The 23319-nt window shown below is 43.3% G+C and overlaps 2 protein-coding genes and 1 long non-coding RNA gene across 5 annotated transcripts in view; 1 reads left to right on the top strand and 2 right to left on the bottom strand.

The window, feature by feature from the left end:
* The window catches only part of MSANTD3 (Myb/SANT DNA binding domain containing 3), a 177614-nt gene that overhangs the window by 91979 nt on the left and 62316 nt on the right, over window positions 1-23319 (top strand). The window lies entirely within an intron of this gene.
* EXOC3 (exocyst complex component 3) lies at window positions 1506-21696 on the bottom strand. 3 transcript variants are annotated; one of them, XM_081883995.1, is made up of 13 exons: window positions 21634-21696; window positions 17191-17382; window positions 16343-16562; window positions 15151-15832; window positions 14367-14484; window positions 13920-14045; window positions 13191-13291; window positions 11864-11974; window positions 9917-10067; window positions 9179-9301; window positions 6788-6949; window positions 5832-5959; window positions 1506-3475 (listed from the first exon to the last, which is right to left on the bottom strand). In XM_081883995.1, exons 2-13 carry the CDS (start codon window positions 17332-17334, stop codon window positions 3304-3306), a joined length of 2238 nt encoding a protein of 745 aa, XP_081740121.1. In that variant the 5' UTR covers window positions 17335-17382; window positions 21634-21696; the 3' UTR covers window positions 1506-3303. The 3 variants fall into 3 exon arrangements, with proteins under 3 accessions (XP_081740121.1, XP_081740120.1, XP_081740122.1); XM_081883994.1 differs by having other exon boundaries at window positions 21555-21688; XM_081883996.1 differs by having other exon boundaries at window positions 17191-17347; window positions 21555-21658.
* LOC309354415 overlaps window positions 1506-23319 on the bottom strand; it is a 161688-nt gene continuing 139874 nt past the window's right edge. Inside the window, exon 2 of the long non-coding RNA XR_014162276.1 lies at window positions 1506-1597. This is a non-coding gene — a long non-coding RNA (uncharacterized lncRNA). The remainder of the gene's footprint in view (window positions 1598-23319) is intronic.

The raw sequence follows: 23319 nt of genomic DNA, 5'->3' as shown, positions 1-23319 counted from the left end.
TGCGGCATGGCGGAGGCACGGAGGAAAGCATTCCACTTTCATAACTTGGGGACATGCAGTGCAGCTGAAAGTGAGAAGATTCGGGGCAGATAAAAGAAAGGACTTCCTCTTGCATTGCATAAACTGTGGAACTCCCTCCCTCAGCAGGCAGTGATGGCCGCGGCTTGGATGCCTTTAAAAGAGGACCACAGAAATTCATGGAGGAAGAAAGGGCTATCGATGGTTACTAGCCATGCTGGCTGTGCTCTTCCTCCGCAGTCAGAGGCACCAATGCTTCTGAATACAGTGGTACCTCAGGTTACAGACGCTTCAGGTTACAGATGCTTCAGGTTACAGACTCTGCTAACCCAGAAATAGTACCTCGGGTTAAGAACTTTGCTTCAGGATGAGAACAGAAATCGTGCTCCGGCAGCAGGAGGCCCATTAGCTATAGTGGTGCTTCAGGTTAACAGTTTCAGGTTAAGAATGAAGCTCCAGAACAAATTAAGTACTTAGCCTGAGGTACCACTGTACGTTGCTATAAACCCCACACAGAGTGTGTCGCTCTTGTGCTCAGGTTCTGCTTGCTGGTTTCTCACAGGCATTTGGTTGGCCACTGTGGGAAAGGGATGCTGGACTAGATGGGCCACTGGCCTGATCCAGAAGGCTGTTCTTATTTAGCATTTCAGCATAACTGCGACTGGGCAGCAAAGAGATGCATCTGCACTCAGAGCAGCAGGGCAGGCAGCTGTGAAACCTGTGCAGTTTATACCCTCCCCAATTCATTGCCATCTAAGCAGCCTTATGCCAAGTCCATCCAGCTCAGTACTGTAGACACAGGTTGGCAGGGGGCTAGCTGGAGTTTCAGGCAGGGATACTTTTGATGCTGATTGGTTTGTGTTTCTTTCATTCACTGCCACTTGGAAGTACACAGACTTGTAACTCGTACATCTGTTTGGCTTGGGTATTTAACTTAACCTGCTACTGCAATTTCCTTTCTTACATACATACATAATACAGTAACTGTATTTTGCTTTGTATCTGGTGACCAATTTCCATTATTTGTATTATGTTATTCTTAATAAAAAATATATTATGAATGTAAACACTCACAAGTTTCAATGCTGTTGAGTTGGAAAATGAATGGGGTCTGAAAAGCCGTTTTTAAGAAGTTCTAGGTTTCTATAATTCAAGATTTCCAGGGCAGCTTATGGTAACTTACAAAACGGTTCACAACTAGTACAGGCCCACTGGAGGTCCCTAGTTTGAGCCTATGTGGATGCATGTCAGTTTCTGGAGCCCAAGGACATGGGCTCCCTCAATCCCTGCCTATTGTGGCTAGTGGAAAAAGGAGCAGGGTTGAGCGGGTGAGTCCAGAGAGTTGTAATGCCCCATTTAGGGAGGGTGTTATGCCAGCTTGCTGTGAAAGTGGAAGTGGTGTGGTCCCTCTTTCCCCCCCCATTACAAAGTTTATGGAAAAAAGTAAAAACGATTACCAAACACAAAATGTTGACTTCCAAGATAAATACATGTACAGATTATAAGTCTTGTATTCAGTCATCCACATGACATCAAAAACATGGGAACTCTTTTACAATACAGATTCAGCTCATATAAACTCTAAAGAATTAAGATTATTTCTTCATAGTGGCTGCTGTGACTGGGAACAAAAGGGAGATTACTGCACTACTGTTAATAACCTGAGAGCATAGAGTCAAATCCATCTTTCCTTCTTGTTATCCCCCTCCAATGGTGAATTAAGTGCTCCATAAGGGTATTCCCCGCCCCCGGATTGGAAGCAACTATTTATCTTGCTATCATAAGACCCACTCTTTATGGTTAACACAGTATGGTCGCTCCTGAGAGTCCTACATTGCAGGGGGTTGGACTAAATGACCCTTGGGAACCCTTCCAATTCTACAGCGTTTTACACCAGCGACCATGGTGTCCTGCAATGTCTCAAGGAGTCACTGTATTACAGTGGTTCTGCTCTTACCTGCAGCATAATTACCAGAAACTACTGTGGACAGTTGATTGACTCTGGGGTTTGAGCTGTGGGGTCCTACAATGGTCCATTCTATCTTATACGCTATTTAAAATCTACAGTCATACCTCGGGTTGTGAACGTGATCCGTGCAAGAGGCACATTTGCAACCCGCAGCACCACGTCTGCGAATGCACGTGACGCGATTCGGCGCTTCTGCGACATCATTTTGTGTTTCTGCGCCCACGCGAGCGCTAAAACCCGGAATTAACCCGTTCCGGTACTTCTGGGCTCGGCGCAGTCCGTAACCTGAAAACGCGCAACCCAAGGTATAACTGTATATGAAATTAATGTGAGCCGTCACCTGGAAATTTGATAGTCAACAGTATGACACACAGTTCTGTCTCTCCATTCCTTTGTTTTGTACTAACTGCAGTTTCCGGACAGTCTTCAAAAGTCAGTCCTCACTTGTGAACCAGTATAATCTGGAGGTTACCAGAGCATGGGTAAATGTAGTGAGGCTCTCTGTTCAGGTTGTGTTGCATGTGATGTACCAGGCTTAGGTGCTGAAAGACGCTATGCCACAGATGGTTCTTGGGTCACCAGCAAAATTCCTGGATCAATGAGTCTGATTCGGTGACAGAAAGCTTCTATGTGTTTTGTTTGGGGACACCAAGTATAGACCTTCCTGTTTACTCATGCTTATTAAACAAATTATGAAATCTTTATTTGAATCTTGGTGGTTTAGTATGTCGTGTTTTTTAATTTCATGCTTTAATTATTCATTTTATGATGACAGTATTTTTCAGTGTAAGCCACCTAGAAAATTTTGTGTTGTGGAATGACATGCAATACTGAAAATAAGTAGAGAGCATGTATAAAGTTTGTGTTAAAAGTTCCTGAAGGGAGAGGGAAGCTCTAACAGTCTCCATTCCCAATGCAAATGGCATCGCACATTTAACAATCCTTTATACACATCCGCATTCAAATCCCATAAGTCTGTTAAATCGGGGTGGGGGAACAATAACCAATGTACCTCAACAATTTCAAGTTTTTGTTTTTTCATGAATAAAGCATAAATCCATCTCTAATACATTTTCTAAAACCTATTCAGTCATCAGAGTACACACAAAAAGTCAAAACAACTGATGGCAAAGACATCAATTTAAAGCATTCTGGCCATCAGAATACAGCATACTCTTCAAGTGACTAAGCTAACATCAGACACAAAAACTAAAAGTCCAGCATGAAATTCCCATGTGTTTTCTAAGTGCAAAGCCAGATTAGGCTACAATATATTAACACTACACCAAAGTGATCCATACTGAAATAGGTTGCTATTACTTAAGAAGCTTTGGCACAGTTAATGTTGGAACTGTAATTTCTTTAAAAATGGGCACATAGTTTGGATTTGGCATGGTTGGGCCTTTGTCCAGAGTTTCAATTATGGTCTGCTTCATCTCTCTGCTGGCATCTCCTCGCATTGTCAGTAAAGCTGCAATATGATCATCCCTACCAATGAAAGAACAGCATTAGTACAAAAGCCATTCACGGGAATAATATTGGCAACAGGGAATTCACAGAGTAGATATTCTACACTAAACACCTGAATACCAATATCTTCTAGACACTCTAAATTTTAGAGTGCTTACAGGCCAATTTTTCCAATTATCTTTGTTATGAGAATCCTTCCACAAACCATATTCAAGGCATATATTGTGCAATATGGGTCCACAAGCCATCACAATGACAACTGTCTACTCAGCATATCTGCTCAGGCACACTTGGTTCCTTGCTTTCCATCTTTATGTTGTAATTACATTTCTATATTAATCTGTTTAAAGACGTTTCTGTGACTTATAGTTTCCCTCCCACTGCCTTGTTACATGGGTGGTGCTGTGGTCTAAACCACAGAGGCTTGCCGAACAGAAGGTCAGCAGTTCGAATCCCCGTGACGGGGTGAGCTCCCGTTGCTCGGTCCCTGCTCCTGCCTACCTAGCAGTTCGAAAGCACATCAAAGTGCAAGTAGATAAATAGGAACTGCTCCGACGCGAAGGTAAATGGCATTTCTGTGCACTGCTCTGGTTTCGCCGGAAGCGGCTTAGTCATGCTGGCCACATGACCCGGAGAAACTGCGGACAAACGTCGGTTCCCTTGCCCAGTAAAGAGAGATCAGCACCGCAACCCCAGTGTCGTTTGTGACTGGACTTAATTGTCAGGGGTCCTTTACCTTTTTACCTTTTCACAGCTGGGTGGGACGGATGTACCAGAGGGACTATGTGCTTCTCCGGAGAAGCACAGCTGCATTATAGATGGCTTTTGCTTCAGTGCTTAGGAGCTGACTGTCACATTTATGTTTGGAAAGCAATTTTATTGTAATTTAAATTGCTTGCAGGTAAACATAGTGGGGCTATGCATTCTTTAGTAGCATGTGATGATTTGAGAAACTATTTTTGAATCATGCAGGAGTGAAGCTCCTGGTTTACTTATGTGTTCTGCTTATACGTAACTTTGCTTCTCAGGGAACTGCCAGAAGGCCCTCGGCGCTGGACCTCAGTGTCCGGGCAGAACGATGGGGGTGGAGACACTCCTTCAGGTATACTGAGCCAAGGCTGTTTAGGGCTTCAAAGGTCAGCACCAACACTTTGAATTGTGCTCAGGAACGTATTGGGAGCCAATGCAGGTCTTCCAAGACCGGTGTTATGTGGTCTTGGCGGCCGCTCCCAGTCACCAGTCTAGCTGCTGCATTCTGGATTATCCTGATGCTGCCCCCCCCCATGACATATAATTCTTATTATTCAAAAAGTGAACTCCTATTCACATGGAGGAAGCCTAAAAGGCAATTAACTTGGTCTAACTCATTCTTAATCCCTCCCCCCAAAAATCAAATTGCCCCCCTGTGGGCCATGTGCCCCACATTGGGAACCACGGACTTAAAGTCACAAAGAACTGGTTGCTCCACTAATCCAATCTCATATGGTTCTATAGGGTTTTAGGACTGAGGGCACATTGCTAAACGCACATTTGCCACGAATCTGAATGCAGAGATGGAGGAGGGCACTTGTGGAGGAGAACTGCAAGGGTGAGGATGCTCAACTTGATTCAAATAACTCTGCTAAGGAAGTTGCTTGCCCCCAACCCCCAGCCAGGGTTGTTGCTTTTGGAGTTCAGTCTGGGAGATAGAAGAAGAGTTTGGATTTGATATCCCGCTTTATCACTACCCGAAGGAGTCTCAAGGTGGCTAACTTTCTCCTTTCCCTTCCTCCCCCACAACAAACGCTCTGTGAGGTGAGTGGGGCTGAGAGACTTCAGAGAAGTGTGAGTAGCCCAAGGTCATCCAGCAGTTGCATGTGGAAGAGCGGGGAATCGAACCCGGTTCCCCAGATTACGAATCCACCACTCCTAACCACTACACCACACTGGCATTAAGTAACAGGGGAGGGGCATTTGCAGAAGAAAATCAGTAAGCAGAGGAGGGTAAAATGTTGCCCGCCCATCCCAACAACTACCCTGCAAATCCCTCCCCAAATTAGATGCTGTGGGCTCTGCATTTTCTTCACAATGTGCAGTGTTGCCTCAAGACACCTATTTGCCAAAGCCTACTCCAAATAGCACTAAAAATAACATATTCTTGTAATTGGGGACTCAGTTGTATGTGTTCAGATACTGACTTTGTATGCTTACCTTTCTTGCATATGGAACTTTAAATTGTGGAATCAAGGGATTGACATAAAACTACATTTCAACAGTTTTTGTCAAGCCTTCTTATAATAATAATAGTAATAATAATAATAATAATAATATTTTTTATTTATGACCTTGAATGGAAGAAAGCATTGTTACAAACTTTAGAAATTACTAGTATTACCTGATATCTGGGTGTTTGCTAACTAAAGTTGATACTTCTAGGTAAAGTAGTGATGGATCTGTCAACTTAAATACTTCTGCAATAGCTTCAATGACGTCACAAAGTCCTTCTGTTTCCTCTCCAGATCCCTATTGAACAGTATAAAATGGATAATCATTTTCGGACATCTAATCTCAAATTACCTTTAATATGCAAGGCAGAACATGAGAACAAACTGGCAGAGCAGCAGCAACACCTTGTCATGTTTCTGTTTTTATTGTTTAAAAATGTAGGCCAGATTCTAGCACCTGGTAACATGTTGCTCATTTACAGTAAGAGTAAGTGTGTCTAACTGTGCTGGACTGTGGCTACAGTGTTTATTCAACTTGACATTTTCATCAAAACCACTCTAAAAACATTTCAGCAATCCTGCACATCCAGAATTATTGTATGACTAGTATATTTTACTTATGCCACAATAATTTCCAAACAAATATGTTGTTTGAAGTAGATGGCCTATCATATTCTCACTATACACTTAGTCTTCAGTCGATTTTGGAATCCTTTTTTTTTGAGAGAGAGAGGCCGATTCATTTATCTATTTCCACTGAGTGGCTGGTTAACTTCTGTTCTCCATTTGAGTTGTCTCTGAATTTCCTGGATGTGTGCTAAGAGACACCTTTGAACTGGAGATAAGATATGATGGCCCAGAAAGGCAAGTGGGTGAGACTTGCCCAAACAGGTCAAATAAAGAGGCCTGGCAGACTAAGTTTGGCTTGTGGGCCAGAAGTTCCTCACTCCTAATATAAGTGGAGATTATAAATATTTATTTATTTCAACAATTAATATACTGCTTAACATTGCAGTTTCAAAGCAGATGGATTAATGCACGAATTTTAGAATAGGTTGTGGGTATGCTAATTTATAATTATTTCCAAAAAATTCTTCTTTTGACATTGTGGTTTTCTTATACTTACAGCAGTAAGTTTCTTGAACAGAAATCTGAACTGTTCTGCTTCTCTGATCATTCTTTCAGCACCTTCTTTTCTTTCTTCTGCATTCTTGAAAGTAATGCGCTTTAACATAATAGCCTTGATGTACTCTACAACAACTCTACGATGGCACTCAATAGTCATTTTCTGAAAGAAACATTCAAATTATACAACTGGCAACCAGTATGTGTTATTTCTGCACTACACTCACCAGTATTTCATTTCTGCACTACACTCACTTGAGCAGTAAGAAATTAACACTGACTTAAAGGTAAAGGTACCCCCTGCCTGTACGGGCCAGTCTTGCCAGACTCTAGGGTTGTGCGCTCATCTCACTCTATAGGCCGGGAGCCAGCACTGTCCACAGACACTTCCGGGTCACCTGGCCAGCATGACAAGCTGCATCTGGCGAGCCAGCGCAGCACACGGAACACCGTTTACCTTCCCGCTATAGGTAAAGGTAAAGGTACCCCTGCCCGTACGGGCCAGTCTTGCCAGACTCTGGGGTTGTGCACCCATCTCACTCAAGAGGCCAGGGGCCAGCGCTGTCCGAAGACACTTCCGGGTCACGTGGCCAGCGTGACATCGCTGCTCTGGCGAGCCAGAGCCGCACACGGAAACGCCGTTTACCTTCCTGCTGGTAAGCGGTCCCTATTTATCTACTTGCACCCGGAGGTGCTTTCGAACTGCTAGGTTGGCAGGCGCTGGGACCGAGCAGCGGGAGCGCACCCCGCCGCAGGGATTCGAACCGCCGACCTTTCGATCGGCAAGTCCTAGGCGCTGAGGCTTTAACCCACAGCGCCACCTGCGTCCCGCTATAAAGCGGTCCCTATTTATCTACTTGCACCCGGAGGTGCTTTCGAACTGCTAGGTTGGCAGGCGCTGGGACCAAACAACGGGAGCGCACCCCGCCGCGGGGATTTGAACCGCCGACCATGCGATCGGCAAGTCCTAGGCGCTGAGGTTTTACCCACAGCGCCACTCGCGTCCCTGACTTAGTAACACCTATTAGGGGATGGAGCTTGCTGCTGGCTTCATCTGGACTGACCCCAAAATCTGTGGCAGATAAATTGGTGAGCATGTTTATTTCCAGGTGACAGCTATGCAGACTAGTAACGGGGAGAAACTGTTCAGTGGGTATGGACTAGTCTGAGAGCAGGGATGAGAAATTTCTCTCAGCTTGAGGGCTGCACTCCCTCATGCTCAGGAAGGCAGCATGCCAGAAGTGGGTGGGAGTAGAAGCAAAAGAGAAGAGGAACAGATGAGTTAACTGATGTTAGTAAGTAAGTAAGTAAGTAAGTAAGTAAATATCTTACAGCATGGTCATCTCAAGCAGGGCTTGCACAGGAGTCAAAAGCATCTCTCCCAGCATGCCTGCAGCCAGCCTATCCAGGATGGATCTCTTATCTTTCTTCTCCCCATTCTTCTTCCCAGCACACCTTGCTAAAAAGCACTTTTCCTGTCACCTTAAAGGCTCTCAATGGCCCTGTATTGTTTCTTAAGGGTCCTAGCTTGGCCAGGTCATTTTGCATAGGCTAGCTCAGGAATTACTCTGCAGCTTTTATTTTTCCCTTTGAATCCCAAATAATCAAAATCCTACCATTTATTAATTTCTAGGGTTTAGATGTGGGGTGGGGTTGGTCCTCCCAGATCTGTAACAAAACCCAGGCTTCTTCCAAAGCTGGTAATCACATGGTTTGCCAGTTTTCTAAACTGGGGAACTACAGCTAATTATAATAATTTATAATAATTTATTATTTACACCCCGCCCATCTGGCTGGGTTTCCGCAGCCACTCTGGGCGGCTTCCAACAGAATTTTAAAATACAATAACCTATTAAACATTAAAAGCTTCCCTAAACAGGGCTGCCTTCAGATGTCTTTTAAATGTCAGGGATAGGAGGCTGTGTATGTGGTCAAACGGATCATTAATATCTCACACAAACCAGACCAGTCAGCTACTTTGCAATAGTTCTCAGAAAGAGAAACTCATTGAAGAATGGAAATTTCAGGAGGAAAATTCATTGGAGTTTCAGAACTTTGAAACTGCCAAAAACGTTTGTTTGTTCTGTAAGGTATTTCAGTTTGTACAGGTAGTACTTGTTAAAGAGGAAAATAAATCTGAATAGCATGAGTGGAATGGATCATAGGAATTGACTTTGCATATCCTGCTCATTTACAGACAAGAGATCTTACATTACTACAGAAACAGGTTATTAAGGTATTTTTCATAGTATCTTGCTTTTTATTACTTTACTGTAACTGAATTCAAAGTCAAAATAATAATAAATGCTCAGGAATGGCAAAGCAGTATTTCACCCCATTAGGCTACACTATTTAAGTACCTATCTTAGATAAAACTTTGCAAATTCTGTACCTTCTTACAGGGCTTCTTTATTCTTGCAAAATCATTGAAATAATCTTCCACTGTTACACAAATTGTATCTACTGCATTGGATCCTGCCAGCCATTTCCTTGTCATCAGTTCACTGAGATGTGGCTGAAAGAGAAGTAGTGCAAACATAGGGAAAATTAGATCGAATCACTTTTGGACAACATCCTTCGACTTTAGATCTATCGTTGTACATCCCAGTGCTGTTCTAGAATGTGTTAATGTTTTACCTAGTAAAGGTAAAGGGACCTCTGACCATTAGGTCCAGTCGTGACCGACTCTGGGGGTGCGGCGCTCATCTCGCTTTATTGGCCGAGGGAGCCAGCGTACAGCTTCCGGGTCATGTGGGCAGCATGACTAAGTCGCTTCTGGTGAACCAGAGCAGCACACGGAAATGCTGTTTACCTTCCCGCTGGAGCGGTGCCTATTTATCTACTTGCACTTTGAGGTGCTTTCGAACTGCTAGGTTGGCAAGAGCTGGGACCGAGCAATGGGAGCTCACCCTGTCATGGGGATTCGAACCGTCGACCTTCTGATTGGCAAGTCCTAGGCTCTGTGGTTTAACCCACAGCACCACACGCATCCCGTTTTACCTATTAAGTAGCTAAAAAGATGGATCTCAGCAGCCATATCTGGGCATTTCTGTCTGTTTGCCACTCTAGATAGACACAGATACTCTTCAACAATTTTAAAAAGAGGATGCCAAATGAAATAAAAGTTAACCTCTAAATCCATGAAGACTTCATCAAGCAGGCTTGCACATCCTTCCTTGGCGACATCATCCAGAACTGCATCAATGCATGCATGACTGCTTGTCATAAGCTCTTCCATCACAGGAGTTAAGTATTTCTTTTTCAAACTGATGATAGATTCCCTTTGACAAACAAGACAAGATCCTTCAGCATGCCAAAAGGGTGCATACAAGAGCCAGTTCAACTAATCAGTTAAGGTAATATTTTGTGATGTCATAACCTAACTTAAATATAATTGCTTGAGAATTAATAATAGTTCCTCTTGCCCGATATTACCAATTGAGAAAAATGACTGTGCAAACACACCTTGAGTGACATACACGTTTGGAGAACCAATAACTGGCTTAGGCCAGTGGTTTCCAAAATGTGTTACATGGAACCTCAAGATTCCTTGGACACTGACTGATGGCTCCTTACCAAGAAAACAAGTAACAGTGGGCAGATGTCTTTGCCTACCACCAGCAATCCTTCCCCTGCAATTTGAAGGTATATGAAGTCCATTCTAGAGCAGTGGTTCTCAAAACTTTTGCTATGACTGAACCCTTCACTTTAAACAAAACTTCACTGGAACCCATGAAATAAAATATTTTAAAATGGGGCGAGGAGTTGATTATTAGGAGAGCGAAGAAGGGACAGCCAGCCAGAGCAGCAACTTTTAAAAGAAAACTTTGACAAAATGTTCCTGTCAAACCTCCATTCTCTCATTTTGCTTGTCTTTTTTTAATAATAATATTTATTAAAAATTTTGTTTAAACAGTAAGAGAACATACGAAATAACATATAATTTTTCAATATCCACATTTCATTCACCTCCTTGGACTTCCTCGCAACTCTCGTTCCTGCATTCCAAAATCTCAAACTTTACCCAGCAATTTATTACCTTGTTTCAATTCTTATAATATAATTTTCCAATATTATATCCCCAATTTTAGATAATTTAGTTCCCAACTTTTAAAAACTTAATTTTAACATGGTATTTATCTAAAATTTATCTTTTCTTTTGATTACATTTATCTTCATATTCCTTTTAACTAACTTATTGGTGCCGTTTTGTTGCTAATCTTACATCTTTCTTAACATTCATACAATTTACAGTGTTTTTGTAAATAGTCCTTAAATTTCTTCCAGTCCTCCTCCACGACTTCTTCTCCCAGGTCTCGGATTCTGCCATGCTTGTCATCCTTAAAGCTTTCACTCTTATCAGAGTGTTTTCTTATCTCTTCTCAGCTATAAAGGAGCAGCATACTTAACCCTTGCTGCTCCTATGGAATCTTTTTATTGAATTGGAAATTTGGCCTAGTTGTAGACCTCTTCCGATAAGATCATCCATGCCAAGTTTCAAATTATTAGCTCAACAACTGCCATTTTTATAAGCTACATTTTTTTCAAGGTTATAATGGTGGGATGTTGTTTTTGCTACTTGCCCTAACTACAGTATGGAGCACCCCCATAAAATAAGATATAGAGTACGTTCTTCTTATATGGCACAGGCCCAACTTCCTTCCAGCTTTACAGTTTGCATGGCAGATGTAAGTAACCGTGAATCAGATGCGGGCTCAACCATCTAGTCATAACCTGCCACCATGCTTCAGACAGGCTATCCACTTTTTGTTTAGTGTATAAAGGGCCAAATAAGTTTATTCATTTACACTTTAATCTTTCTGCATAAAGAAAACAAAACTAAAACTGCAAAGATTTGAATAAAGAGTTGCAAACTTCAGGGACCCGGGAAGAGTTTTATTTTTATCATGTAGACCAGCTAATAGTTGGATCTTTCCTATTCAAGATCTACCTCACTGAAACATGCACACTGCGTTTTCAAGAGCTGTCTTCAAATAGAAATAGTATGTCTCTTTTTTAAAGCAGCAAAACTGCATTTGCCACACAAATCATAGCACATCCTCAGCGCATAACTTACTTAAAGGTCTGGCAATTGTTGATGATGGCAACCATGTACTGAACATAGCACAGATGGTACTGACGATTTCTTAGATGCTCTTCTTTATATAAATTTGCTTCCTCTTTGTACCTGTGTAAGGGAGAATGGGGCAAAACCCAAGAATGGAAAAAGAGAAACAATTCAGCTCCTGGCCTGCAGAAGGAAAGAGGAAGTACCGCCACTTCTCTTTTACAATGAACCACCAAGTATTTTGATTATTTCAATATTTGTATACAGCCTTTCAAGGGGAAAAATTGCCCAAGGCAGCTCACATAAAACAAAACATACAGCAACAATTTAACAAATATATAAAACAATTACACCAATTTGGCAGCTGATAAAAATAAAAGAGCCAAGCACACACCATCCTAATTAAACTGGACTGTAATAAAAATGCCTTAAGGTCTATTTTTAAAACAGGTTTAAAAACTGTTAGAGCCATATATATATACCTAAGTATGGAATTCCACAGAACTGGACCCACTACAAAAAGGCCCCTATCTCTAGTGCCTGCTGATTTGGAATGAAGTAAAAAAAATATGTAACTTCATAAATCTTGAAGTCAGGCAGGGTAGCAGAGCTTATGATCTTTTAGGTCTGGACAGGCCAATATGGGTGCATGCAGTCCATCAAATAATCTGGTCTTAAACCATTTGGGCCTTTAGTGTCATCAGCAGCACTTTAAAATTTGGTTTAGAGACACAAAGGGCTAGTTTGCACATCACACCAAGTCTAATCATTGCTTAGCAAGACTTCATTAGTGCTCCTGGAAAGCAGCTGACAGCTGCTTTGCTCCTTCCTGGTTCTCTTTGCTTCTGTTCTGCACTGAAGTAAGTCAAGGTTTGGCTCAGTGTGTTGTGTGAACCTTGGTTGCAGCATGTGCTTAATGGGGGAGTTCACCTGCTTGATGCCCTGGTTCAGAAATCATGCTAAACCAAAGCATAGCCAGGCTCAGCATGTTGTAGCAGCAAAAAGGACAAGGGAGCAGCAAAGCAGTTGTGAGTTCCTCTCTGGGAAACTCTTAGCATGAGCTACGAGCTGCTCAATGACTGTGTGCTGCTAAATAATTCGTATCTGGAAGCCCCCTGTGACCAAAGCACATAAGAATGGTACAAAGCTTTCATTTTTGGTCACAAGGGGGAGCAGGAAGCTAAACACCACTTTCCTCATGTCTTACTTTTAAGGATCAGAGTAGCTGAGGGGAACAACAGGTAGGGGTTCTAGTTGCTAGGTAGTCTATGTGCAGAGAAAACATCCCTCCCAAGTAATAGAGAAACAGTGACTGAAAGCTAACATTTAATTTTACCTGCTGAGGAATGAACTCATTTGTTGAAGGCACAAATAGAGTACCTTTATTTTCAAATCTTCACTTATCTGTGTAGCTACTTGAAGATTCTGTTCAAACATCTAAAAACACAAACCAGTAAGGCAATATTGCAGTTAATAAGAATGCAGCAGTCTGCTAGTAAGCCTGCTCCTTTTGCAGACTGAAGCCATGAGGCAAATTCTATGAGCTTATGCCCATAGAACAACACATTTTGCCCCCTCCCAGTCATGGTACTGTAAAGCGAGCACATCTATTAACGTATTCTGCCCATAGTCAGGGGCATTTTGTGGATGCCACACAGATGTCAGCCATAGCCCTACACTTTTGTTGCTACACTAGAGTTTATGTGGTGGCAGAGCAGATCTAAAACATACAAGTCCAATGTGACCAAATGTAGTGGTGCGCCCTGGGAAGGGAGTCCATGCCTTTAAATAATTAAGTGCCAAATTATAGGTTTTAATAATATTTCAACTGCACTTGTTTAATGTCTACCCAGAAGTAACTTCCACTGTGTTCAATGGGGCTTACTCATTGTAAAGTGTGCATAGGATTGCAGCTTTAAGTGGCCAACTGAAATAAATTCAAACTACAAAACAAACACAAAGCAGAATAGCATGTACTCATCGATCATTTTATTCATTTCCCCATTTTCAGAGCTTTGCCCCTTCCTCCTGCCCCAATCAGTATAATGAAGCCAATTGCTTATACCTGGAACACAATAGCAGGGAGTGTAGTCTGATAGTATCCGTCTTGATCTGCTTCTGGCTCATTTTCTTTTAGCCAGTCTTTTTTATCTGTCTCCAGTGCTTTTCGTAGCCAGCCAATGATGTTGGACTACAGGAAGATTAAAATGCAAAAGAAAGAAAGGCAAATATATTGAATCTGGATACTAAATTAAAATGGCCCATGCACTTCACTAATGCCCATGAAGCAGAACTCAGTTTTGCCTGCTGCCACTCAACCCATATTAGGAAAGTTTCTAGTGGAATGAAAATTGTTTGCCAAGGACACAAATTGCAAGTTGTACAACTGATTTGCAAACATGCACAGTAAAATCTGAATTGTGCAGGGTTGGAGTGAGAGAACAGTCAAGTAAGAATAATGAATATTCCAACCCCACACGAAGGAGTGAGCAAAATTACTGTTATTGCTTACTGTAAGAGTTGACATATATGTGCTAAGAAGCTCATCCACCACTTCCTGAGAAAGCAATGGCTGCAGGGTATTCACATCCACCTCTGGTGCAAGTTCTGGATTTCCCATCATCTCTATGCTGAATTGGAGAGAACAGACAGAATCCATGTGCAACTGCAATAAATTTGTATTATCCCTCCCAGTTAGATGCCTAATATAGAAATCTGCATGTTGCTGCAAAGTTTTTATTCTGGCAAGATTCTGGCAACTCTCTTTCCTCATGGGTAATAATCAAGGAGTAGAATCTATAGAACATGTCCTTCTGTTTTATAAATTTTATGCTGGAATTGGGCAGCACATGGTTGACCCTTCACTGACCTAACTACTGGAAAAGCCAGTTCAATTTTATATTAAATATCAGATAGAAGATAAAACCCAAAATTTCTATCAGTGTCAGTGAGAAGAAGAGAACTCATCATCTGAAACTGGAAGGACCATCTTCAGGAACTAAGGATTACTGTAGCTCAACATAATCGTTTTCATGTTTCACTTTTGAATCTGTTTTGCTCAGTTATTCTGGCGTACGTTTGATCTGCTCATTGTAATTAACTGATTTATTAGTATTGGCCTATATGGACCAGAGTTCCATCCTGCTATAAAAAGGCTTAATGTATAATAATAGCTTGTGGCTTAGCAGTATATACAAATATAATCCACCTTTCCACCTCTGTATGCATCTATCTAAAACCATGTGTTCTTTCATTTATGTTTACTTGCTACTACACCCAAAATACAGTACCCTTACCTTTTGTAGGTATTTAAAACCCATGTCAAAAGGCTAACAATTTCATTTGCTTCCAGATCTTCAGAAGCCAGGTCCTGCATGCGTAAAGACAGTGCCTGATGGTACATGCTTAGTAATCTTTTGAAAATTTCATAGTGTGGGGGGAAACATTGATCCAAAAGGTTCTTAGCCACCAGCAGATCATCAAGGACATATTTGCGAATTATTTCCAGATGACGGACAAGCCACATTTTGTCAGATTCTCGGGTGTCTGCTTGAGTGCCTTCAATCCTGGTGCTGACTGTTCGATCCAATACATTGAACATTTTCTCCTTCCATTTTTTAGGTCTGCCAGGGGGGATAAATCCAGTTTGCTTTTTCCTGTCTAGCATGCGCCTGTCTATTTTCTCTTCCCTCTCAATTATTCTGACAACTGAAACCAGCAAGGTGGGATCTCGGCGGACAGTGACTAGAGACCTCTGAATGACCATCCAGAGTTGCTTGGCCAGCTCTTCAGAAAGTTTTTGCATATCTCCAAAATAGTTGTCAATCAGGTTCATATCACGGGTGTTCTTGCTGTCCATACGATATTGTTCATACATCAGATCATCTCGAGAGCACTCCAAGTCCATTAGCTTTCGGTGGGCTTGCAGTAATTCCCCCTGATCAATCAAATCTTGTGTCTCCTGTACTATCTCTGGCACTGAAAAGCAAAATCAGAAAGAAATGTAATCACATTATGTCACACAAACCTGGTTTCAGAACCATAAAGGTCCAGTCGTGACCAACTCTGGGGTTGCGGCGCGCCTCTCGTTTTATTGGCCGAGGGAGCCGGCGTACAGCTTCCGGGTCACGTGGCCAGCATGACTAAGCCGCTCCTGGTGAACCAGAGCAGCACACGGAAACGCCGGTTACCTTCCCACCAGAGCGGTACCTATTTATCTACTTGCACTTTGACATGCTTTTGAACTGCTAGGTGGGTAGGAGCAGGGACCAAGCAACAGGTGCTCACCCCGTGGCGGGGATTCGAACCACTGACCTTCTGATCGGCAAGCCCTAGGCTCTGTGGTTTAACCCACAGCGCCACCTGCGTCCATAGCTGCATGAAAAATGGTAGGTTCAAGCAGATTTTAATGGTACCTCTGAAAATGCCACTATAGCATTACATTTCTATTCTACCCACAGAGTGAGGCCACTCATTGTAGACTCATACCTGAGAAGATATTTTTGAGGTTCTCTACAGCAGCTGCTAATTGGCTGTGCTGAACTACAGCATCTTTAACATCCTTGAGGCTTTCTATGGTGTTTATACTTTGCCGCCAGTCTTTATTGACATCAATCAAAGAACGCTGAATATCTTTTACATCATTCAGTGCATTGTGCAGTTGGCTTAAGCCAGTTCGGACGCCATCTAGCTGTGACTGGATTGCTGCCTGAAAAGAAAAAACTTAAAATTAAATTACTACATTAGTTAAGAACCTATCTGTTGTGGGATGAAGGAAACACAGATAGTGACATACAAGGGAGCCAACTTGAATGAACTAATTTTAAAATAGTTAGAAGTAGAGAAGGGAGTGGGGGAATGCCAAATTCCATAGTGGTAGTTTTGGTTCGTTTGCTATTCCAAAAACAAAAAAGGACCTGTGGAATCTTAAAGAATAATATATTTGGAAGATAAGGTTTCATGAACTAGAGCCCAAATGCATCTGATGAAGTGGGCTCTGGTTGATGAAACATTAGGCCTCAATACACTTCTTTAGCTGCAATCCTTTATTGTACCCAATAACCTGCGAGTAAGCTCTGTGGAACTCAGTGGGACTTACTTCTGAGTAGACATTATAGGATTGTGTGGTTAAGTCATTAAGTGCCACAGGAGTGTTGCTTTCCTCCAATGGTAAATCAGATGCTTCTCACTTCAGAAACGAAGATCAACACAGTGAAGGGGAAAAGAGGGGACACTATAGTTCTAGCACTATAGTTCTACACATAAAGACTTTACAAAGATAACCTAGACTATTACATCCTCAGCTGCAGTACAGGGTTAGGACTGAGGTTTCATACCTTCAGCCTAGCTTCCACTGAAGCCTTCTTCCGTGCTTCCCTCCGGCGATATTGTTCCACTTTATCCAGCTGATCTGGCCGCTGCAGCATCCCAGCAACTCTCTGCACAGCTGTTGCAACTGCCTCTCGGCCAGTCTCCTCCATCGTGGAGCAAAGTCTTAAAAGGAAGATGTGTTTCTATATCAAGGGACACTAAAGAAACAGGGCAATTAAATATTTAGAGACTTTACACATCGTTTATAAAAAGCAATGGACCCAACACAGTTGCCAGTGACAAAGAGAAGTTAAGCAAATAAGAACATATGAACCTTGACAGCTGCATAGTACTGTATTTTTCGCCCCATAGGATGAACCGCCCTATAGGACGCACCTAGTTTTTTTGGGGGGGGGGGAATAAAGAAAAAAAATTATTTCCCCCCCCCAGGCACGGGGCTGGCGCGGGGGAAGCCCGAGCTTCCCCCGACCCCAGCCCCCAGAACAGCCTGCTATCTGCAAGCCTAGGGAACCACGCCGGTCTCCCCAGGCTTGCGGACAGCTGTGTGAAGCCCGGGCGCGCTCTTCAGCGTGCCCGAGGCTTCGGAATGCAGGCAGCTCTGCACAACCCTCCGGAGCCCAGCGCGAAGCCGCGCCGGGCTCGGGAGGGTAGCGCAGAGCTTCCTGAAGCCTGGAGAGCGAGAGCCTCTTGCTCTCCAGGCTTCAGCGAAAGCCTGTATTCGCCCTATAGGACGTACACACATTTCCCCTTCATTTTTGGAGGGGAAAAAGTGCGTCCTATAGGTCAAAAAATACGGTAAATGCTTGCAACACAACAGTGAAAGAGACAGGTAGTTTAATTGCTCCATTTTATATCTACTTCTTCATCTTCACAGGCTCACACTGACAGAATTTTTTTTCTGATATCAGATAAGCCATATGATGTTGAGTATCCATTCACTGTGGGTTTCCTGATTGATAACTTTGGAACTCCCCAACGTGGCCATCAGATTCTGCTGGACTACAATTCCCAGCATTCCCTGCTGCAAGCACACACTGCTCAGCATCCTGGGAAGTGCAGTCCAGCCAGGGCTGGGGTATGTGTGTCTCTACACTCACACAATAGCAAACAGCCAGAGACAGACCCTGCATAGAGCAACAGGACTCTCAGCACAGCATGCATGAAAGCTCGTGAGGAGGGGAGGGGAAAACCCCAGTTCAGGGGGCAAGGAGGATTGATGATCACAAAACAACTTGGAAGGACATCAGAATGGAGGGAAAGTCAAAAGAGTAAGAAAGCAAACTAATGCTTAACATACTGAAATTTACAAGCTTAAGCACATTTGACTCTACATAAAATCAGGATGTAATGATTTCAAATGCCTCAAAAGTGGCAGTACCTGCATTCCTGTTGTTCTGATATTATAATATATTTAATAGTAATATATTTCTTTCTATCATACAAAATAATTTTACTGTATGGGATTTCAGCAGTTTGATGTCTTGTTATTAGAATACTAAAAATGGGGGAAAGAAGCAATATTAAAATGCTTCAAAATGTTTGTGTGGTATGAAAAAAGAAAGACAACACAGCACATCTGCAGTTGGGGCAGCGAGAAATAAGCCTAGCTTCTTCCCAGTTTTGCAACTGAAATGACAGGTGTGCATGCCAGCAAATAAACACCCAACGAAGCCACCAGCTGCCCTCCCATGCTTCAGATGGGCTATACACCTTTTTTTCTTTCACATGAAGCCTATCATACATTTTATAAACATTATAAAAATGTTAGCATGTGCAACATTTCACTCCTAAAAGATGAACTGGTAAAGCCATGGGAGGTAGAGAAGGTAATTAATACTTTTCTGCATAGCCAAATTCTCCCTACACCATGTGTTGCTCATTCCTCTCTCATGCTCTATGAAATGTACTTAAGCCTGCATGGCTTGTTCAAACTTGCAGGACTGGTTTGTTTCAGAGCTCAGGTCTACAATATAAATATACTACATTCAATCCAGAATGGCCCCACTACTCTCAGACTGTTGTGCCTGTTTTCACCAAAGATACACTAACTTCATTGCATCTTGGGGTTTTTCCCGCAGGAGAGGAGACAGGACTCCAGAACATACTTTGCAGACAACAGGGGACTAAAGCAGACAGCAGAAATTGACTGCAGCCTGCTTCCCACATGAAGAGTTTTATATATGGATTTACTGTACTACTTCTGTGTAGAAATTGGATAGCATCATGTAGTGTGTAGACCATTTTGCTGTGAGCATGCAAAGTAAAACCTATTTTTCTCCTGTGGGTGTTACACACAGCTTCCTTAAAAAAAAGTGGTAAGTCATTAGTAACTATGCATGTCCTATATATGATAGTATGGTTGCAGGTGGAGCTGTGGTGTAAACCACTGAGTCACTTTGTTTTGCTGATCAGAAGGTCGGTGGTTCAAATCTGCACAAAGGGGTGAGCTCCCGTTGCTCTGCCCCAGCTCCTGCCAACCTAGCAGTTCAAATAATAATAATAATTTTTATTTATTTATTTATACCCCACCCATCTGGCTGGGTTTCTCCAGCCACTCTGGGAGGCTTCCAACAAAATATTAAATATTAAAATACATTAGTCTGTCAAACATTAAAAGCTTCCCTAAACAGGGCTGCCTTCAGATGTCTTCTAAAAGTCTGTTAGTTGTTTTTGACATCTGGTGAGAGGGTGTTCCATAGGGCGGGTGCCACCACCGAGCAGGCCCTCTGCCTGGTTCCCTGTAACTTGGCTTCTCGCAGCGAGGGAACCACCAGAAGGCCCTTGGCACTGGACCTCAGTCTCTGCACAGAAAGCACACCAGTGCAAGCAGATAAATAGGTACTGCTGCAGCGGGAAAGTAAACAGCGTTTTCGTATGCTTTGGTTTCTCTCGGTGTTCATTGTGCCAGAAACGGTTTAGTCATGCTGGCCACATGATCTAGAAAGCTGTCTGTGGACAAACACCAGCTCCCTCGGCCTAAAACAAGATGAGTGCCACACGCCATAGTTGCCTTTGGCTGGACTTAACCGTCCAGGAGTCCTTTACCTTTTTTTCAACTTTTAGGTAAAGGTAAAGGGACGCCTGACCATTAGGTCCAGTCATGGCCGACTCTGGGGTTGCGGCGCTCATCTCGCTTTATTGGCCGAGGGAACCGGCGTACAGCTTCCAGGTCATGTGGCCAGCATGACTAACCGCTTCTGGAGAACCAGAGCAGCGTACGGAAACGCTGTTTACCTTCCCGCCGGAGTGGTACCTATTTATCTACTTGCACTTTGATGTGCTTTCGAACTGCTAGGTTGGCAGGAGCAGGGACCGAGCAACAAGAGCTCACCCAGTCGCGGGGATTCAAAGCGCCGACCTTCTGATTGGCAAGCCCTAGGCTCTGTGGTTTAACCCACAGCGCCACCCGCGTCCCTTTACCTACATATAATAAAGCCCTACATTGTAAAATATTGGTATTTATTTTATTTAAAATTATATACTGCTTGATTGTAGAAAAATCTTCTAAGCGGTTTACAAAAAAGAGAAAAATAAAATCGCTTTAAAAATTCACAACCATTATTAAGAAAACATACCAAAAAGTGAAAACCCCAATAACACTCATACAAACTTTATAAACATCTCAGTAAGGCTTGTCTAAAAAAGAATGTCTTCCAGCAGGCGCTGGAAATAATGCACTCAAGACACCTGCCTAATATCAATAAGCAGGGAGTTGCAAAGTGTCAGTGCTGCTAAGAGACAAAACACATACACACCACCAAGGGGAGGGGAACCACCCCCCTTTGACGAACCTGGAATAGAATTGCCTAAAAATTATTCACCTGCATGCATGTAATTTGTTTTCCCACCCAGACTGTTACAACCCTAGATATATGAGGATATAACAGTGGAAGAGTTGTTCCATACCTTGCATTACTTGAATCAGCTTGTTTTGTTTCTGCTTTCTTCTATAGAACAAAACCAGACAATTGTATGGAGTATCACTGAACAGTGCAGTTTCAAATTATCAGTCCATCTTTTATCTGGATTCCAAATTTGCATTTATTTTTTTCACCAAGAAAGTATATGGGCATAATTTACATTGGTACAATTATTTCAAATGCGTTTTCTTTCTTCTCCCACTTGGTTTTAATTTACCTACGCGTTGGGGGTTTTTTAGTCTGTTTGTTTGGTTTGAAGAATGATTATTTTAAATGCATTTGCTCCCCCCCCCCACCCACTTGGTTGCAATATGAGGGAAGGGTTGGTCGGTTTGGTTGGTTTGCAAGGCGCTTGGGCTTGGCGTGGGCAAGACTAAGGAATTCTTATGGTAATAATACCAGCCGCCCGTTCCCCGCAAAACGCCAGAACTCGGAACTAGCCCACCTACCAGTTATTCCCGAGAGGAGCTGCGCCTTCCTCTCCCTCAGGACGGGAGGCGGGCGGGCGGGCGAGCTCGTCCCTCTCACCTGGGCAGATGCAGCTGCTTCTATCTTCCCGGAAGCTTCTGACAGACAGGCTTGAAGTGCGCCTGCGCCACATTGCATCAATACAATATAAGCCCCGCCCCCGACAGGACTAAGGCGCGCAGCACGCATGCGCGGTGTCGGCCGGCTCGCGGGGCCCCTGCGAACTGCGCGTGCGCAAAAGGTTAACGGCGACCGTTGCTAAAGGCTTCTTCTTCTCTCAGCCGTTGGCCCCGCCTTCCGTCTTTCAGGTGTCAGTTAAAAAAAGAGAAAGGCGGGGCGGGGCTGGAATGAGGCGCCCAAAATAAGAATAAATCTGATTCCTTTGGGTCAATAAGCAGCAAGTGCTGCCACCTGCAAAGCTAGGAGCCACGTTTCGCTTCTAGGAAAGGAATCCTGGTTGTGGTGTGGCTCGTTGGTCCCAGTGAAACACCCTGACTGTATAATAAATGAAATAAAACCAATAAATCCGCGTCGCCCTTATAGGTCGCTTGGCAGGTTGTGGCAACAGGCAGCGCCAAGCTTCGCGTTCGCCGAGCCTCATTGCCAACCAGTGGCATAGCGTGAGGGTGCAGGGGGGCCCGGGCGCAACGTGGGGGTTAGGGTTAGGGTGCGCAAATTACCGTATTTTTTGCTCTATAAGACTCACTTTTTCCCTCCTAAAAAGTAAGGGGAAATGTGTGTGTGTCTTATGGAGCGAATGCAGGCTGCGCAGCTATCTCAGAAGCCAGAACAGCAAGAGGGATTGCTGTTTTCACTGCACAGCGATCCCTCTTGCTGTTCTGGCTTCTGAGATTCAGAATAATTTTTTTCTTGTTTTCCTCCCCCAAAAACTAGGTGCGTCTTGTGGTCTGGTGCGTCTTATAGAGCGAAAAATACGGTACTTGCATTGCCCCGGGTGCTGACAACCCACGCTACGCCACTGTTGCCAACGGGCCCTTGAAGGCCTCTCTGCTTCGTGGTCCAGAACATGGCAGCAGCGCCGTGTTTCCAGTGCGCAGCCTGGAGAACAGCCAGTCCACCTGGAGTTAAAACAGATTTAAGGCCCAGCGCAGCCGCGACGGGCAAAGGCTGCGAAGGAAGCCCAGCTCTCCTCGGGGCTTCGGAGCTTCAGGCCAAAAAAAAGAAAAGAAAACCGCCCTCAGAGAAGGATCAGTCATGTTCTAGGAATGGGCGCAAATGCCAGGGCGCAAGTGGAAGCAGAGAAGAGCAGGCTTGGGAACAGGGAACGGGTGAAGAGCCCTCCTCATCCCGACACGCTGATTTATGATATTGGAAAATATTTGCTTTAAAACATACATGGAAGAGCGGTGGCGGGCTATGTGTTGTGTTTGCTATTAGGTTATGTATTTTTGTGGTTCTGTGGAAGGCCACCCTATGATGCTCGCATGATGGGCAGTATACCAGTATTTAATTGCAAATAAATAAATGAGTATGGATAACAGAGGCCTGTGATGAGTAATTTATTTAATTGTACATTTATTGCTCCATCCAGCGAGATGAGATAACATAGGAACAAGGACTGTGATGAGCGTTGTAAAGGCGACCAATACCAAGAATAGTTTTTGGTCTGTTGTTCTCAGGTATACAGTGGTACCTCTGATTACATACGCTTCAGGTTACAGACTCCGCTAACCCAGAGATAGTGCTTCAGGTTAAGAACTTTGCTTCAGGATAAGAACATAAATC

The sequence above is a fragment of the Podarcis melisellensis genome (assembly GCF_964234715.1).
Source record: "Podarcis melisellensis genome assembly, chromosome: 13".
Lineage (NCBI taxonomy): Eukaryota > Metazoa > Chordata > Lepidosauria > Squamata > Lacertidae > Podarcis > Podarcis melisellensis.
The sequence above is the reverse complement of the archived record's forward strand: the minus strand, read 5'-3'. Positions and strand labels throughout refer to the sequence as shown.